This window comes from Alligator mississippiensis, chromosome 7 (assembly GCF_030867095.1).
Source record: "Alligator mississippiensis isolate rAllMis1 chromosome 7, rAllMis1, whole genome shotgun sequence".
NCBI lineage: Eukaryota > Metazoa > Chordata > Crocodylia > Alligatoridae > Alligator > Alligator mississippiensis.
In genome coordinates this window covers 2703622-2721456 of record NC_081830.1, presented here as the reverse complement: position 1 = coordinate 2721456, position 17835 = coordinate 2703622, and the positions used below count along the sequence as shown (strand labels likewise).

Below are 17835 nucleotides of genomic sequence, written 5' to 3'. Positions count from 1 at the left end.
GAGACCCCCCTCCAGGCATAAGGAGAACTCCTGCTCAGGTCCAGGCTTTTAGCTGAAGCTGGATGGCCCGCCCTGACCTTTGCAAGACAGTCCTAGACGTTGGACCTATTTCTCCAAACAGATATAGAAATCAGTATTCTGCCCTCAGTTTTGAAAGCTAAACCAAGCCTTTCTAAGTTTTTCACCAGGACAGACCATCTCCACTAGTGGTTTATGTGCCACCTGGGGGGAGGCGAGGCAACCCCCCCGTTGAGTACCCCCTCTACATTAGACAGCATCAGGCCTAGACACTAGTCTTCTCCATGGAGGTACTCCACCACTTTCCATGCTGCTGAGGACACACTAGTGAGCAGAGGCTGATGAAAGCAATACCTGAAACACATGAGAGATTGTTTCAACATTGCCTGGTGTCACAGCAGCATATCACACCATGTGTTCCCAGTACTAGTACAAGAGATACAGACTTTCCTTTCTCCCTTGTTGTTCCTTCTTCTCCACTTTTCCAGGTGTTTATCTAGTTTTGCCTCGGAGAAAATGGACTGGACTTTGACAACAGCAGCGGCAATGCCAGCTCCTTCCTGCTCAGCTATTGCTTTTTTTTTGTTAACTTTTCCAAAAAGGCCCACTGCAGAAAAAAAAACAAACAAACTTGGGGGGACAGTGGATAATAAACTGAATAAGAGCCACCTGTAGGCCCTTGTTGTGAAGAAAACTAATGGACTGCTGCACTGTATTAGAGGAGCACTGCCAACAGATTTTCCCCCTCTATGCAGCACTTGTGAGGCCACATCTGGAGTCCAGTGTCCAGTTTTTGCCCCCCCACTACAGAAAGGATGTGGACAGATTGGACAGAGTCTAGCAGAGGGCAGCAAAAATGCTTAGGGGTCAGGGAATGTGCTCACTCATGCACACACACACATACACTAAGAAGAAGAGAGCAAAATGGAAAGAGCAGCTGACTTGGTACTAGTTGCATTTGACCAGATGTGCTGACAGAGCAGAAGGGATTCCAGATATGCAGGCTCCAGGTGTGCAGGCTCCAGGTGTTCAGGCTCCAGGTGTGCAGGCTCCAGATATGCAGGCTCCAGCTGTGCAGCCTCCAGGTGTGCAGGCGCCAGATATGCAGGCTCCAGGTGTCCATATCATTGACGTGCATATGATTCCAGGAAGGTCCAAGATGGCCCCTTTGTTCCAAATGTTCTCTAGTCCCAGGTGAGGAGAGATGTCTTATTTCAGAAGCAACTTCTCCTGCTCTCCCTGTTCTGGGGACAGAGTTTCTTGCATAGACGATGTGCTTCCCATTTTCTGCAGCCCCCCCGCTCAGCCATCAGTGCAGGAATATCAGGGGGAACATGCCCCCTCCTTCTGTGCCCCCACCACACCTCACATATGGTTTCCTATAGGTCACTGCAGGATATTGGCTCCCCCGTCAGGGCATGTGGACATGACTCTGAGGTTTCCTGAGTTATAAAACCCCTGGGCTGAGGCAGAAATGCTGTCAGTCTCCTGGACTCTAATGATGCTGATGTTGCTCCTGTTCCTACTCCCCGCAGCTCTTCTGCCCCATGGGGCTGGGGCTGGTGAGTACAGGGTGGGACTGGATTGTTAGGGAGATGCCCCTGACTCTTCCAAATCAAGAGTCCTCTCCAGAGTCAGATGCTAATTTATAGCAGCTGCCTTGGGATCTAGCTAGAAATGAACTGAGGGCCAGAAGGGAAAGGAGTTTGTATGGGACTGGAGGTAAAAGAAAGGAGTGGTACATGGGGCCAGCATCACAGCATTTCCGATTTCTGTCCAAGGGATCCAAAGAGCAATGAGATACTTGGGTGCAAGTCTGGCCAGAGGGGTGAGCTGGCAGTTCATGAATCCATTCCTCTTCCAAGTGCCAGGAAGTAGTCATAGATTATAATAGCATTTGCATCCTATGGCTTCAACAAAAATCAAATGTTAAAAGTCCCTTTTAACTGAGATCTCTGGTGCAGCTGGCTGTTGGCATTACTTCTTCAGCTGTCTTGGAGATACGCTCAAAGAGTATACGTCCCGAAAGAACCGTTGCGATCTGGCCTGGATAACCCGGGCCACTGCCTTGCCTTGCAGTAACTCCTGCTTGGTGTAGATCATGTCTTGTAGCAAAACAGCTGATCTTCATTTAAAAAAAATCATGGAGATCCCACTCCCTAGCCCTTGTTGAAGTGCTGCAGTACTTAATCCCTGTCCCCACTAAAATTGTTTCCTTTTGACTAGCCTGAATATGTCCAGTTTCCACATTGAGCCACTGGCTTACCTTCTGCGCTTGTCTGCCGAAGCAACGAGCCCCTTACTAGAGTTTTGTTTCCCATTTGGGTGTGAAAAGGCTGGGATAAAGACACTTTTTGGCCTTCCTTTTGTTGCTTGATGCTCTGTTGATGGATCTTCTCATGCTATACGCCACAAGGTTTATGTTCTGGTCTGCCATGCTCCTCAGGCCTTTCTGTGAACTGAACTATTTCCAACACATCAGCTTAATTTCTGTGCTGTCGAAACCATGCGTGTGTTGACACTGCCTCTGTACCAAGCTCAGGAATGCCACTGAGCAGCATGACCCCCTTGCTCACTCCTGTTATGAAGGCACTAAATGCTAACAATTTGGATATTGAGGTGATCAGAACACGTAGCCAGGCCCCTTTCTCTAGCTGCCTCTCCAGGCAGGCTCATTGCCATTTGGAAGGCATAGTAGATGTATTGAGAGGGGGGCTACATTGAAGAATATCTGAGGTTAGGGTATGTGGAGAGAAAATAAATGGGTCTGCTTCTCAATGAAGCTCACAGAATCAGGGCAGAAGCAGTGTAGAAACACTCCACACCTGGCCTCTAGTAATCCAGTAGGGATTGCCCAAACATCAGACACAGAGGTCACAGACCCTCCTTTCTCTGACTTAGGATGCTCCTATTTATCACTCCAAAGATCCCATTTGCCTTTTTGGCAAGAGTACCAGCCCAGGAGCTGGTATACAGCTGATTCTCCCCCAGAACTAGCAACCCCCAAGGACAACGTCTCCCCTTATAGCATCATGGTATTCTTTACCCCTACATGGGTTTCTTTTCACACGGTTGCATACTAGGTAGTGCAGAGCACTCTACACAAGCAGCCTTCCTCTGCATTGCTGAGCACTGCTCCCATCACCGTGTCACCTGTAAACCTTTGCACAGATGACTTTGTGTGCTCCAGGACGGGAGAATAATTGAGTTGCATGCTGAGATTTCTGAAATCTCCTCTGGGATGTTGGGAGAGAGCTGGGGAGGGTCCATGGAGGTGCTGATTTCTCAGCCATATGTTGTGTCAAAGCAAGTGGTTATAAGCTTTCCCTGTTTCCTTGCCAGATGAGATCATTGGGGGACGGAGAGTTAAGAAGTACTCCCGTCCTTACATGGCCTACACAATCACCAAAACATCTGAGAATGAAGAACTGGCATGTGGAGGGTTCCTGATCCAGGAAGATGTGGTGGTGACAGCGGCTCACTGTAACACCGAGCCCTGGTGAGGACTCTAATCTGAGTTTTATGGGTCAAGAGGAACATGCCACAGCTCTGATACGTAGCAGGGCCATCGAGCAGCTGGATGTTCCTGCACTGCCAATTTCCCTAGTCACAGGGTAACCCTGTCGGCCTAGAGCTGCTGAGTGGCCCTGCCTTCCCCTCCATCCTCAGTTCAGGAGACAGGAGGGGAATGGCAGAGGGAAACAGAAGACTATATTGATCTCTGTTTTTTTCTCAGCCAGCGGCTCCCACACATCTCATGACAACAAGCAGCAGCTCCAGCCCCCATGCCCCCACCTTGTGTCTACAGCAGAGGAGAGGAGCACGTCCAATGCCCTGAGCCAGAAGTGTCTCTGGATGAAAACTAGCATTCCTGAAAGGGGAAAGGCCCCAGTCTTCATTGCTGGCACTCTAAGCTGGCCAGTCCACACATCCTGGAGCCAGATCAGAGGCCCTGTATCCCCTAATTCAAGCAGACAGGCCCCTAGCACTGATAAGAGAAAAGCCTTCAGCCCCTACCCCCTAACCCAGCCTCAGGGAGCTGAGTGCAAATCAGAGCTGCTGCCCCTAGAAGGGAAGGGCTCTGTTATTTGTTCCCCAGCAGCTCCTGGATGTCCTCTGGATATGGTGCTTCTTGTGCTGCAACATTACTTACTGCCAGGCATTATTAAGGGATCACAGGACATGGGAGTCCTGCTCCGCCAGTCACTGTAGCACTGCCAATTACACCCAGATCCTAGCCCGCTCATTAGGCTCCTAAGTGCTCTTAGGCACCTAAATGTGATCCTGTTCTAATCTGATCAGGTTCCTGAAAAACCAATAATGTGGCTGCTTCTGTAATGTACCACCATCTTGGCTTCTAGACTAAATCTCAGAAAGCACAGAGAAAGAGAAATACTCCTCCCTCCCCACACCTTCTTAATGGTTTTCAGGATGTTGAGCAGAGTGGAATAAGGTCAAGTTTAGGTGCCTAAGTTCACTGTAGTGTCTAATAAATGTAATGAATCTGGACCTCAGTGATTTGAAGTGGGCACAGAGTGTAAGACCCACAGAGCACTGCTTTGGGGGTCTTCTTTCTAGGTTTGAACAGCTACAGTAGTCTGAGATTTCCCCTCAGTGATCTGAGCAAAATGTCTGTGATTCTGGGAGCGCACAACATTCGGAAGCCAGAACCAAACTCTCAGCGGATCGAAGTGAGGCACTGGATCCCCCACCCTCAATTCAACAGGAGGACCTTTCACTATGACATCATGCTTCTGCAGGTATCTCTCTGATCATATCACCCTGCTCCAGTGACCTCACACTGTCGCAAGTGCTGCACTGGGGCCCTGGGTAAAGACAAAATTGGAGGCCCCACACAGAGAAGGGTCCTGATCTGCAGCACTGCACCCATACCCAGCCCCCAGCTGCACCTCACACTGCTCAGCCCTTCCTTCCCATGGGCTCAGAGGATGCAGGTGGGCTCAGGTGGCTGTGAGGGTACAGCTCTCCCTGCCTGAGGCTTGCTGCTTTCTCCTGGCCGAGGTTTCCCCAGGAGAAAGCAGCAGCAGTGGGGAGTTGGAGCCAGCCCGGGGCCATAGTGGGTAGCAGTGCCCACAACCTCTCCTTCTCTGATCTATGGGATGATTCTTCGATCCTTTGGTTCTCTTCATGGCAGCTGAAACACCACGCCAGGCTGAATCACCAAGTTCAAACCATCCCCCTGCCTGCTTGGAGGAAGTGTGTGAAACCAGGCACCATGTGCTCCGTAGCTGGCTGGGGCGGAACGTGTCTGTCGAATAAAACCGGCTCTGATGTACTGCTGGAGGTGGACCTGAAGGTCCAGGATGATGACATCTGCGAAAAGACTTTCTTCAGATATTCTCCTCTAGTTCAGATGTGCGTGGGAGATTCCTCTGGAGAGAAATCAACATTCAAAGTAAGCAGTATCCTTGCCCCACGGAGTAGGGTGATGCTGACACCAGCTGTCACCGTAGTGGGGGAGATGCTAGGGCTGTCTCAGCCCAAAACTAGGGGGGCGCGGGAGGGGATAACATGCAGATGTCTCAGGATGAGATTACAAATTACAAGTGGATCCTTTAAAGACCACTTAAAATGTACATATACAATGTGTTCAGAGCACTTAAAATGTGAATGACCACCTAGTAAAGCTCATTAACCCTTTAGGCATCTTAAAGTTAAACCTTTCTTTAATTTGGAGGGACAGAATTATCTTTGAGCTGTACTGCCTAGCTTGAGTTAAATTAGCTTCTGGGTGTTTTTCTGAGATCAAACCACGGGTTTGCAGTTATTCAGTATCCCAGGAGGCACTGCTCTAAGGTGCTGGATGCAGACACATAGGGGAGGCAGAAGCCCAGGAGCAAGCAGGAAAGGGGAACTTTCCACCACCCCGCTGTTCCTGCCATCACTGCTCTCAGTCTGATTGAGTAGCAGGGTAGCAATTTTGTCAGGGGCAAAGGAGCAGGAGGCAATTTAGGGGCTGATGGGATTTAGTGAGGCAATGTGGGGGATGGAAGGAATAATTAAAGTGTCATAAGAAGGCCTTTACCCCACTAGCCTATACCATGGCTAGACACCAAGTGAGCCAGGAAGGCATGGAGCAGACTTGCAGCCCCTAAACACGTCCCTGTTCACCAGTCCTCTAGCAGCAGCTCTGAGCAGCACCTCTCAGAGAGGGTATTAACCCTGAATGTGTGACTGGTCACTAGCACCAGTTAACCTTAACGCTAGCTAATATGTTATCTGCAATGTGTTATTTCACCCTCACCTCAGAGCGCACCTGGTGCTCAGGAAGGGGAGGTGAGTTCCAATTCTGGCACAGAAAGAAGCAAATTGCTCTAGTGTAATTCATCTCACTTCTGGTTTTATTCCACAGGGTGATTCTGGGGGTCCTCTGGTGTGCAATGGGACAGCCTATGGCATTGTCTCCTATGGACCACAAGGAAAAACCTTCCCTAAAGTATTTGCAAAAGTGTGCGATTTCATCCTCTGGATCGAGAAAGAGCTTAAAAAGCTACATCCTTAGGGACTACTTGTATCCTCTTTGTCTGCCCTGCACTTCTGCAGTTGAACTAAATCAGGCGGATGTGCAAAACCTAACATCATCCCAAAAAGCTAAAAAATAAATAAATAAATAAAAATTAGTAGTTAATTTAGAAAGAACATGAAAAACAACTTGGAAATGCAGCATAAGTTTCCATGAAAGTCAATTCATTTGTCAAACTAAAATGGTATTAAATATTGATATGAAAGAAGGATCATTCAGTCTTCGTTCAAAAATTGAAGTTAAGCAAAATGAAGGAAATGTAAAGACATTTTTTACAAAGCTAATTGTTTGTGTCAACAATTCATTTAAATTAGATACCAAATAATAGTTCACTCAGACCTGAGAGGAGTTCAAATGCTGAAAGAAATTAAAGCAAATATAATTTTGCAATAAAATGAACTGAAATTTCAATTCAAAATAAATAAAAATGGGATCTAGTAGAAGCTGAGACTTTCAGACATTGAAATCAAAATGAATGAGCTTGAAAGACCATGAATGAGCTCCGTACCATGCTGAGGTGTTAAAAATAAAGATCTCCTGGGGCAGATGAAAAACCAGAGGGAAGGATGCCAGGATAAGACATGTGCTTGCTTATGTGCCAAGAAATTAGCCACTAATGTGGTAGAGCCAGATTGCCTCAATTCAAGTCCTTGCTTGCTCTTTTCCCTCTGCATCCTTTCCTTTCCCCCCTCTCCTTATTCACTACCAGGCAGATTCACTCACTGCTGTGGTCACTGCAATGAATAAAAACAGCATTAAAAAAGTTCATGTGTCAAATTCCTAGGAATGCAATGAAATTCAGGAGCCTTGAAGCAGTCTCTGAGTCTCACAGACCCAACGAAGAGTGTTGGATAAAAGGGGGAGATGAAACAGGGAATTAACCTCTTCAACATGGAAGTGATGTGACCAGGATGAGGGGGTATGAGATGTACAAAGACATACAAGAGTGGCAGAGTTCACCCTAGCTGGCACTGGTAGTGGAAGGGGAAAAGAGAGTAGATATAGGGTGGACATTTGTAAGGATGGAGACATGGGCCCCACACATGAGCTAATCAGCTACCCTCAAACTAGGCAACCTTGAGGCAGCCCAAGGCTCTGGCCTCTGGTCATATGCTCCGTGCAGTATAGCTGGTGGTGGAATAGCCTTGCTTGGTGCACCAGATTCCCTACATGGAAGACAAAGATGAAAGCAGAAAAATGAAAACAGGCACAGATAGGAAGATGGATGGGGACAAAAAACGCATATCCCAGGCCCATGGGATTTTGAAAAGGCAGAAAGAGATAGTGTGGTGCATCATCACATACAGCAGAACACATATTTTTATTTACCAAGAAACTGAGAAAGTATTTCATTGCCACCAATTCGTTTTAAATCTCTCTCTCTCTCTCTGTCTCTGTCTCTGTCTCTGTCTCTCTCTCTCTCTCTCACACACACACACACACACACACACACACACACACACACGAAGAAAGCCTCCAGTTCCAACATAATGGCAACTGTGTCTCTCTGCCCCTCTTTTCACTCCCACAAACATGTATGGTTTTAGGGATACCCAAATACAAGTGCTTAGTAGACGGGCAACTGGGAGAAATTATCTGCCCTGCCCCTATGTAGGAGAAAGCCATGATGACCAAATGCTTTGAACTGGGAGTCTGTACACCCCTCCCTCCTCACGGTGTTGTAAGGATGAAGGTCCGTGCTACTCTGAGACCCGGATGGTGTCTGCATCACTAAGCAGGCTTAAGGCAAAACTGTCACGTGGTGATGGCATAGTTACTACTTCAGACGACAGAAGTTCGGGTCAAAAATAGCCCCTCCAGCTCCAGGCTTTCCAACCTCTCCTGACTTACATGACTCCTGTGGGGCATGATCAGAGTACAAACCCAGTTTGCCAGTCCCCTCCGTGAGTAAGCAAAGTCTCATGTGACCCTCCTAGTAGAAACCCAAGTCCAGAGCTGTCCTCTGCACCACTTCAGGCTAGTGCTGCCGTTTGCCTGTTATAACCTCCGATTGTTTCCAAGTCATTAGCATCATTCAGCTGGTCCTGGACTAGCATAGGAAGAGCCTGTGGGCCTCGCTTACTGCCTGGAGTGAGTATGGGGGTTAAGCCAATCTAACAGGATTAGGCTCAGCCATTGGCTGAGCCCAGGGCAAGAAACTGGCTGGGCCACAATCTACTTCTGCACCCAGGGGTGCCAATCTGTGGCTCAGTAACAGAAGTTGGAGGAGCCTCCCAAGTTCTAATGGACGGGACACATGTCCCCTCCTCAACCTGGGAAGAGAACCCAGCTGTCCTGATATCCCCCACTTCCTATTCTAACCCACCAGGCTCTACCCTTCTCCTTCCCAGACCCACAGCTTTGCCTACCACGTCTGCAGAATATACATGTGAGCTCCTGCCACCACACTGGGGCATGTGGGGGGACCTCGTGCAAGGGGACTCCTGGCACACTTCACCCTACCCGACCTCTTGGCCTTGGGAGTGATTGTCTTCCTCTGCCCAAGCTAATAAGGGGATACATGTTGTGGCTGGCGGCCTCCATTATTCATTGCCACCTCTCCTAACTTTCCATGCCAGTTAGAGGCCTACTCGTATGATACCTTGGGTTTTGGCCCTTTCCCCACAATGGAGCTTAAACGAATCCTTGAGCTATTTCTCCATTTTATCCAATGAATGATTTAAAAGCCAGTCCTCTCATTTGCTTTACAGAGGGAGAGTTTTATGAGTACACATATAGCCTATATATTGTTTGATATTGCTATAGTTCATTTTGGATGTTATACGTATGGTTTTCTATGTCCACATACTGTGAGGCTTTGTTTCTGTGAAGCTATGTTGTAAGCCTGGGTTTCTGTATTTCTGTACTTTGTGAAGTTTTGCATGTACCGATTTGCATGGTGTGTGGTCGGTTTTTTAATACTTATATTCACATGGGGCTGTGTATTCCACGTATGGTTTCTGCGGGTTGGGTGATGTTCTCTCTGGGGGGATCCCTGTGTGGATCCTCCTGGACATTGGAGAGAATTAAGCCCAATAACAAGTGGGGAAAATGAGGCATATAATAGACAAATGATACAAATGCATGAAGACGATCAGCAGTGAACAGTTACATGCAACCATGGTGAACAAAGCTCTTTCCAACATCTGATCTTTTGTCGAGTCTGAGATAACCCTTTTTCAAACAAATTACAGCCAGGCTCCACTACTCTGTGGGTCTCCTGATATCATTTTGTGAGAGAACAAGAGAAATCTCTTTTAATCCTTTACGTCTTGGGCAGTGATTCTCTACCAGGGTACTTTGAGAGCCTTTCAAGATGACTTGAGAGCCTTTCAAGGGTGAAATGCTATGCAATATTAGCACTGGGCTAATGGTCACTGCAGGACATTGGCTCCCCCCTCAGGGGGTGTGGACATGACCCAGAGGTTTCCTGTGGGTTATAAAAACCCTGGGCTGAGGCAAAAGTGGTGTCAGTGTCCTGGACTCTAATGATGCTGATGTTGCTCCTGTTCGTGCTCCCCACAGCTCTTCTGCTCCATGGGGCTGGGGCAGGTGAGTACAGGGTGGGACTGGATTATTAGGCAGAAGCTCCTGGGGCTTTCAGAGTGTTTTCAAATCAAGGGTCCTCTTCAGAGTCAGATGCTTCTTTACAGCAGCTGCCTTGGGATCTAGCTAGAAATGAACTGAGGGCCAGAAGGGAAAGGAGTTTGTATGGGACTGGAGGTAAAAGAAGGGAGTGGTACATGAGGCCAGTATCATAGCATTTCTGATTTCTGTCCAAGGGATCCAAAGAGCAATGAGATACTTGGGCAGAAATCTGGCCAGAGGGGTGAGCTAGCAGTTCATTAATCCATTCTTCTTTAAAGCCCCAGGAAGTAGTCATGGATCATCCTAGCATCCTGTGGGTTAGGCTTTGCCTTTTGGGAGAGTGGGGAGGGAGAGTGTTCTACAAAAATCAGACATTAAAGGTCCCTTTTAACGGAGATCTCTGGTTCAGCTGGCTCTTGTCATCACTTGCTCTACTGTCTTGAAGATGGGCTTAAAGAGTATTGTTGCCCTTTGGGGTCAGGTCAATGCTCAGGAGCTCAATATTGTGCTGTTAGACAGGAGGGAGCAGTGTACAATAGCACATATACAAACACACAAATCAATTAGGATCACTACCAACTCAGGCACATACACATCCAGACACATACACATCCAAACCAGCCGAGGCACATGCATACCTATCACCAATTCAAGCATATACACTACACACCCAAAAAGTAAGACAGAAATCAATTGTCCAGACCTGTCCTGGCAAGGTCAGTCCTGTCCCAGAGGGCTCCAGGTGTTCTTGCTGAGCATGTGCAGCCTGGCACAATGGTGGGTTGTCTCATCTTTTGTTTCTTGAATGCGGAGGGTGGTTCCAAGGGCTGGGCTGTTGGTCCTGGTATTGGTGTTGATGGTTTGGTCATTCAGAGGGAGCTATTTTTAGACCTACTGCCATTGTCTCTCAAGCACCCTCATTCATCCCCATTCATTCAGGAACCAGGTTACACAGGAGGGGTAGGTGTGAGTCATAGATTACACAACAGGCCAAGTGCTCCATACTTAACCCCTGTCCCCACTAAAATTGGTTCCTTTTGTCTAGCCTGAATATGTCCAGTGTCCACATTGAGCCACTGGCTCACCTTCTGAGCTTGTCTGTTGAAGCAAGCTTACCAGAGTTTTGTTTGCCATTTGGGTGTGAAAAGATTGTTATCAGGGCACTCTTTAGCCTTCCCTTGGGGGCGCTTTGTTGATGGATTTCCTGGTGCTAAACACCAGAGGTTTTTCATCCTCCTCAGGCATCTCTGTGAACTGAACTCTCTACTACATTTCAGCTTAATTCCTGATCTGGGGAAACCAGGAGTGTGTCGGCATTGCTTCTGGCCCAAGCCCAGAATGCCACTAAGCAGCATAACCCCCATGCTTATTCCTGTTATGTAGGCACTCAGTATTGGCAATTAGGGTACTGAGGTGATCTGAACACATAGCCAGGACCCACTCCATAGCTGCCTCTCCAGGAAGGCTTATTGACACGTGAAAGGTATGGTAGATGTACCGAGAGGGGCTATATTGCTGAATATCCAAGGTTGGGGTGTGTGGAGAGAAAATAAATGGGTGGGGTCTGCTTCTCAGTGCAGTTCATAGAGTAAGCACAGAAACTAAACCCCAGGCATGGCTCCCAGGTATCCAGCAGGGATTGGCCAAGTGTCCGATACAGAGTTCACAGATCCTCCTGTCTCTGACTTAGGATCCTCCTATTTATCACTCCAAAGATCCCATTTGCCTTTTTGGCAAGAGTACCAGCCCAGGAGCTGATATACAGCAGATTCTCCCCCAGACCTAGCAGCCACCAAGGACAAAGTCTCCTCTTATAGCATCATGGTATTCTTTACCCCTACATGGGTTTCTTTTCACACGGTTGCATACTAGGCAGTGTAGAGCACTCTACGCAAGCAGCCTTCCTCTGCATTGCTGAGCACTGCTCCCATCACCGTGTCACCTGTAAACCTTTGCAGAGATGACTTTGTGTGCTCCAGGTGGGGAGAATAATTGAGTTGCATGCTGAGATTTCTGAAATCTCCTCTGGGATGTTGGGAGAGAGCTGGGGAGGGTCCATGGAGGTGCTGATTTCTCAGCCATATGTTGTGTCAAAGCAAGTGGTTATAAGCTTTCCCTGTTTCCTTGCCAGATGAGATCATTGGAGGACGGATAGTTAAGAAGTACTCCCGTCCTTACATGGCCTACACAAAGATAGAAAAAACTGAGAAAGTAAATTCGAAATGTGGAGGGTTTCTGATCCAGGAAGATGTGGTGGTGACAGCGGCTCACTGTAACACCGAGCCCAGGTGAGGTCTCTAGTCTGAGTTTTATGGGTCAAGAGGAACATGCCACAGCTCTGATACGTAGCAGGGCCATTGAGCAGCTGGATGTTCCTGCACTGCCAATTTCCCTAGTCACAGGGTAACCCCGTCGGCCTAGAGCTGCTGAGTGGCCCTGCCTTCCCCTCCATCCTCAGTTCAGGAGACAGGAGGGGAATGGCAGAGGGAAACAGAAGACTATATTGATCTCTGTTTTTTTCTCAGCCAGTGGCTCCCACACATCTCATGACAACAAACAGCAGCTCCAGCCCCCATGCCCCCACCTTGTGTCTACAGCAGAGGAGAGGAGCACGTCCAATGCCCTGAGCCAGCCAGTGCCCTTCCCTGTCTCTGGATGAAAACTAGCATTCCTGAAAGGGGAAAGGCCCCAGTCCTCATTGCCGGCACTCTAAGCTGGCCAGTCCACACATTCTGGAGTCAGATCAGAGGCCCTGTATCCCCTAATTCAAGCAGACAGGCCCCTAGCACCGATAAGAGAAAAGCCTTCAGCCCCTACCTCCTAACCCAGCCTAGGGAGCTGAGTGCAAATAAGAGCTGCTGCCCCTAGAAGGGAAGGGCTCTGTTATTTGTTCCTCAGCAGCTCCTGGAAGTCCTCTGGATATGGTGCTTCTTGTGCTGCAACATTACTTACTGCCAGGCATTATTAAGGGATCACAGGACATGGGAGTCCTGCTTCACCAGTCACTGTAGCACAGCAAATTACACCCAGATCCTAGCCCGCTCATTAGGCTCCTAAGTGCCTGTAGGCACCTAAATGTGATAATCTGATCAGGTTCCTGAAAAACCAATAATGTAGCTGCTTCTGTAGTTTATCACCATGTTGGTCTCTAGACTAAATCTCAGAAAGCACAGCAGAAGAAAAAGACTCCTCCCACCCCTGCCCCCCCCCCCCGCCACACCCCATTAATGGCTCTTCAGGGAGTTGAGCAGAGTTGAATAAGATCAGGTTTAGGCGCCTAAGTTCACTGTAGTGTCTAATAAATGTAATGAATCTGGACCTCGGTGATTTGAAGTGGGCACAGAGTGTAAGACCCACAGAGCCCTGCTTTGGGGATTTTCTTTCTAGGTTTGAACAGCTACAGTAGTCTGAGATTTCTCCACAGGCATCTGAGCAAAATGTCTGTGATTCTGGGAGCGCACAACATTCGGAAGCCAGAACCAAACTCTCAGCAGATCAAAGTGAGGCGCTGGATCCCCCACCCTAAATACAACAGGACGATCTCTCACTGCTATGACATCATGCTTCTGCTGGTATCTCCCTTTTAATATACCCTGCCCCAGTGAACCCATATTGCAGCAAGTGCTGCAAGGCATCAACAGCCTTTGTGCGCTCCCTCTCCGTCTCTGCTCTATTGAATGATTCTTTGATCCTTTGGTTCTCTCCATGGCAGCTGAAACACAAAGCCAGGCTGAATAAGCAAGTGCAAACCATCCCTCTGCCTGCCTGGAAGAAAAATGTGAAACCAGGAACCATGTGCTCCGTGGCTGGCTGGGGCAGAATACACCTGTGGAGTAACAAGTCATCTGATGTATTGCTGGAGGTGGACCTGAGGGTGCAGGATGATCGCATCTGCAGGAAGTGTTTCCCCAAATACGCTCCTCAGGTTCAGATGTGTGTAGGGGATTCCTCTGGAAAGAGATCAACATTCAAAGTAAGCAGCTTTCTTGGCTCATGGAGTAGGGTAATGCTAACACCATCTGAGCCCGTGGTGGGGGAGATACTGGGGTTGTCTGGGCCGAAAACTGGGAGATAACATGCAGATGTCTCAGGTTCAGATTACAAATGACAAGTAGATCATTTAAAGGGTACTTAAAATGTGCATTAGCAATGTGTTAAGAGCACTTAAAATGTGAATGATCACACAGTAAGGCTCATTAACTGGTGCTGAGAGCCCTTTGGGCATTTTAAAGTTAAACCATTTGGGGCCAGGATTAGCTTTGAGGTTTACTACTGTGTTTGAGTTCAGTTAAATTCTGGGTGTTCCCCTGTTTGCAGTCCTTCAGTATCCCAGGAGGCACTGCTGTCAGGTGCTGGATCCAGGCTGCAGGGAGTCCAGGATCAGGCAGCAAAGGGGAACTCTCCCGTGCCCTGCTGCTGTTGCTTCTCCTTCAGCCACTGCTCTCAGTCTGCTGGAGTGGCAGGATAGCCATTTTGAGGGGTGGGAGGAAAGGGGTGGAAATCCAGGGGCTGATGGGATTCAGTGAAGCAATTCAGTGGATGGAAGGAGTAATCTAAGTGGCATAAGAGGGCCCTTCCCCCCACACCTCTTTGGCCTATACCGTGCCTAGACAGCCAGTGAGCAGGGAAGGCATAGATTCATAGGTTCATAGATGCTAGGGTCGGAAGGAAAGTCAACAGATCATTGAGTCCAACCCCCTGCCTAGGCAGGAAAGAGAACTGGGTTCAGATGACCCCAGCCAGATGCCTATCCAGCCTTCTCTTAAAGACCCCCAATGTAGGGTAGAGAACCACCTTTCTTGGAAGCCCATTCCAAATTTTGACCACTCTTACCATGAAGAAGTTCTTCCTGATATCTAGCCTAAATCTGCTCTCTGTCAGTTTGTGACCATTGTTCCTTGTTACCCCAAGAGGTTCCCTGGTGCCTCTCCGATCCATTGCTGCATTCCCCTAATGAATTTTTAGGAGGCCACAAGATCACTTCTCCGCCTTTTCTTGTGGAGGCTGAAGAGGTCCAGGTCCCTCAGCCTCTCCTCGTAGGGCTTGTCCTGTAAGCCCCTAACCATACGAGTGGCCCTTCTCTGGACCCTCTCAAGTCTATCAACATGCTTCTTGAAGTACAGAGCCCAAAAGTGGACCCAGTACTCCAACTGCGGTCTGACCAATGCTGCATAGAGGGGATGTAACAACCTCTTTGGTTCTGTGTGTCATGCATCTGCTGATGCATGATAAAGTGTGGTTAGCTTTGCTGATGATTTTGTCACACTGACAACTCATGTTTATCTTGAAGTGCAGTATGACTCTGAGATCCCTTTCTGCTTCTGTGCTGCTGAGAGGGTCACTTCCCAGCCAGTAGATGTGCTGGATATTTTTGCACCCTAGGTTCAGCGCTCTACACTTGTCCTTGTTGTACTGCATCCTGTTGTGTACTGCCCACTTGCCTAACCTGTCCAGGTCTGCCTGCAATCATTCCCTACCCTCTGGACTGTGCACTTCACCCCACAATTTAGTATCATTTGCAAACTGGACAGAGTACACTTCACACCCACATCTAAGTCACTGATGAAGACATTGAAGAGTACAGGTCCAAGGACCGAAACCTGCAGGACCCCACGATCGACATCCTTCCAGGTCGATACTGACCTGTCTACTACCACTCTCTGGGTGCGACCACTAAGCCAATTTGTCACCCACCGGACCGTGTAAACATCTGTGTCACAGCCTTTTAATTCATTTATGAGAATGGGATGAAATACCGTATTGAAGGCCTTGCTAAAATCCAAGAAAATGACATCCACCTCTACTCCTGCATCTAAGCATTTTATGACCCTGTCATAAAATGAAACCTGATTGGTCAGGCACGGTACAAATCCATGCTGGTTGCCCTGCTGCATTATTTTTCCTGCTGGATTCCCACAAATATGATCCTTCATAATCTTTTCAAAGATCTTTCCAAGGATGGAGGTGAGGCTAACTGGCCTATAATGACTCGGATCCTCCTTCCTCCCCTTCTTGAATATAGGGACCACACTGGCACTTTTCCAATCCTCTAGGACCTGACCCAAGCACCAAAAGTGCTCAGACAGCCATGCCCGTGGTACTACTATGACACCGACCAATTCTTTCAGTACTGCCGGTTGCAGCTCATTAACTTAAACACATCCAGTCCAACCAAGTGACTCTGCACCAAGTCAGCATCAACAGTTGGTGGGCTGGTGTCCCTCTGATGCCCATCTAAGAACCCATTAGCAGATATCTAAGAACACATTAGGAGCATGAAGCAGATTTGCAGCCCATAGCCACATCCCTGCTCACGAGCCCTTTAGCAGCAGGGCTCAGCAGTGCATTTTAGAGCAGATATTAACCCCGAATGTGTAACTTGTCACTAGCACCAGATAGCCTTAACACAGACTAACATGTAATCTCTAATGTGTAATCTTCGCCCCAGCTCAGAATGTGTCAATGGTCAGAAAGGGGAGGTGAGTTCCAATTCTGGCACAGAAAGAAACAACTTGCTCCAGTGTAATTCCTCTCACTTCTGGTTTTATTCCACAGGGTGATTCTGGGGGTCCTCTGGTGTGCAATGGGGCAGCCTATGGCATTGTCTCCTATGGACCATGTGGAAAAACCTTCCCTAAAGTATTTGCAAAAGTCTCCAGTTTCATCCCCTGGATCAAGGAAGAGCTTAAAAAGCTGCATTCTTAGGGACCACCTGTCTCCTCTTCGTCTGCCACCATCACATGATATAGTCATCGCCTTGCACCTCTGCAGTTGAACTGAACCAAGCTGGTGTGCAAAATCAAACAGCATCCCAGAAAGCTAAAAAAAAATTAAAAATAAAAAAGTAGTTGATTTAGAGAAGAAACAAACAGAATACCCCCCCCCCCCAAAAAAAAAAAAAAAAAAACAACTTGGAAATGCAGCATAAGTTTCCATGGAAGTAAAATCATTTTTCTAACTGAAATGGTATTACATGTTGATATGAAAGAAGGGTCAATCAAATTGGTTGCCAACAAACACTTCAAAAATTGAAGTTAAGCAAAATGAAAGAAATGAAAAACCATTTTTGTAAAAAGCTAATTGATTTTGTCAAACATCAATTTCAATTTGATACCAAATGATAGCTCACTCAAACCTGAGGAAAGTTGAAATGCTGAGAGAAATTAAAGCAAATTTAATTTTGCAATAAAAATGAAGTGAGATTTCAACTCAAAATAAATAAAAATGAAATTTATTAGAAGCTGAAACTTTAAGATATTGAAATCAAAATGAATGAGCTTGAAAGACCATGAATGAGCTCCGTACCATGCTGAGGTGTTAAAAATAAAGATCTCCTGGGGCAGATGAAAAACCAGAGGGAAGGATGCCAGGATAAGACATGTGCTTGCTTGTGTGCCAAGAAATTAGCCACTAATGTGGTAGAGCCAGATTCCCTCAATTCTAGTCCTTGCTTGCTCTTTTCCCTCTGCATCCTTTCCTTTCCCCCTTCTCCTAATTCACTACCGGGCAGATTCACTCACTGCTGCTGTCACTGCAATGAATAAAAACAGCATTAAAAAAGTTCATGTGTCAAAGTCCTGGGAATGCAATGAATTTCAGGAGCCTTGAAGCAGTCTCTGAGTCTCACAGACCCAACGAAGAGTGTTGGATAAAAGGGGGAGATGAAACAGGGAATTAACCTCTTC

The 17835-nt window shown here is 47.5% G+C and overlaps 2 protein-coding genes across 2 annotated transcripts; both read left to right on the top strand.

The window, feature by feature from the left end:
- Positions 1 to 5179: 5179 nt before the first annotated feature.
- On the top strand, positions 5180 to 7203 carry LOC132251622 (mast cell protease 1A-like). The gene is made up of 2 exons (XM_059731592.1): positions 5180 to 5434; positions 6392 to 7203. Exons 1-2 carry the CDS (start codon positions 5255 to 5257, stop codon positions 6539 to 6541), a joined length of 330 nt encoding a protein of 109 aa, XP_059587575.1. The 5' UTR covers positions 5180 to 5254; the 3' UTR covers positions 6542 to 7203.
- Positions 7204 to 10046: 2843 nt separating this feature from the next.
- LOC132251610 (cathepsin G-like) lies at positions 10047 to 17060 on the top strand. The gene is made up of 5 exons (XM_059731568.1): positions 10047 to 10114; positions 12282 to 12438; positions 13575 to 13722; positions 13863 to 14123; positions 16706 to 17060. The coding sequence occupies exons 1-5, from the start codon at positions 10051 to 10053 to the stop codon at positions 16853 to 16855; spliced, it is 780 nt and encodes a 259-aa protein (XP_059587551.1). The 5' UTR covers positions 10047 to 10050; the 3' UTR covers positions 16856 to 17060.
- The last annotated feature ends 775 nt before the right edge of the window (positions 17061 to 17835 follow it).

Bases quoted from the DNA above. Each gene is read 5' to 3' on its own strand.
- LOC132251610 (XM_059731568.1), top strand. From the start codon at position 10,051: ATGATGCTGATGTTGCTCCTGTTCGTGCTCCCCACAGCTCTTCTGCTC. The intron at 10,115-12,281 runs GTGAGTACAGGG...TTTCCTTGCCAG, and splicing joins GCTCCATGGGGCTGGGGCAG to ATGAGATCATTGGAGGACGG. The intron at 14,124-16,705 runs GTAAGCAGCTTT...TTTATTCCACAG, and splicing joins GAAAGAGATCAACATTCAAA to GGTGATTCTGGGGGTCCTCT.
- LOC132251622 (XM_059731592.1), top strand. From the start codon at position 5,255: ATGTGCTCCGTAGCTGGCTGGGGCGGAACGTGTCTGTCGAATAAAACC. The intron at 5,435-6,391 runs GTAAGCAGTATC...TTTATTCCACAG, and splicing joins GAGAGAAATCAACATTCAAA to GGTGATTCTGGGGGTCCTCT.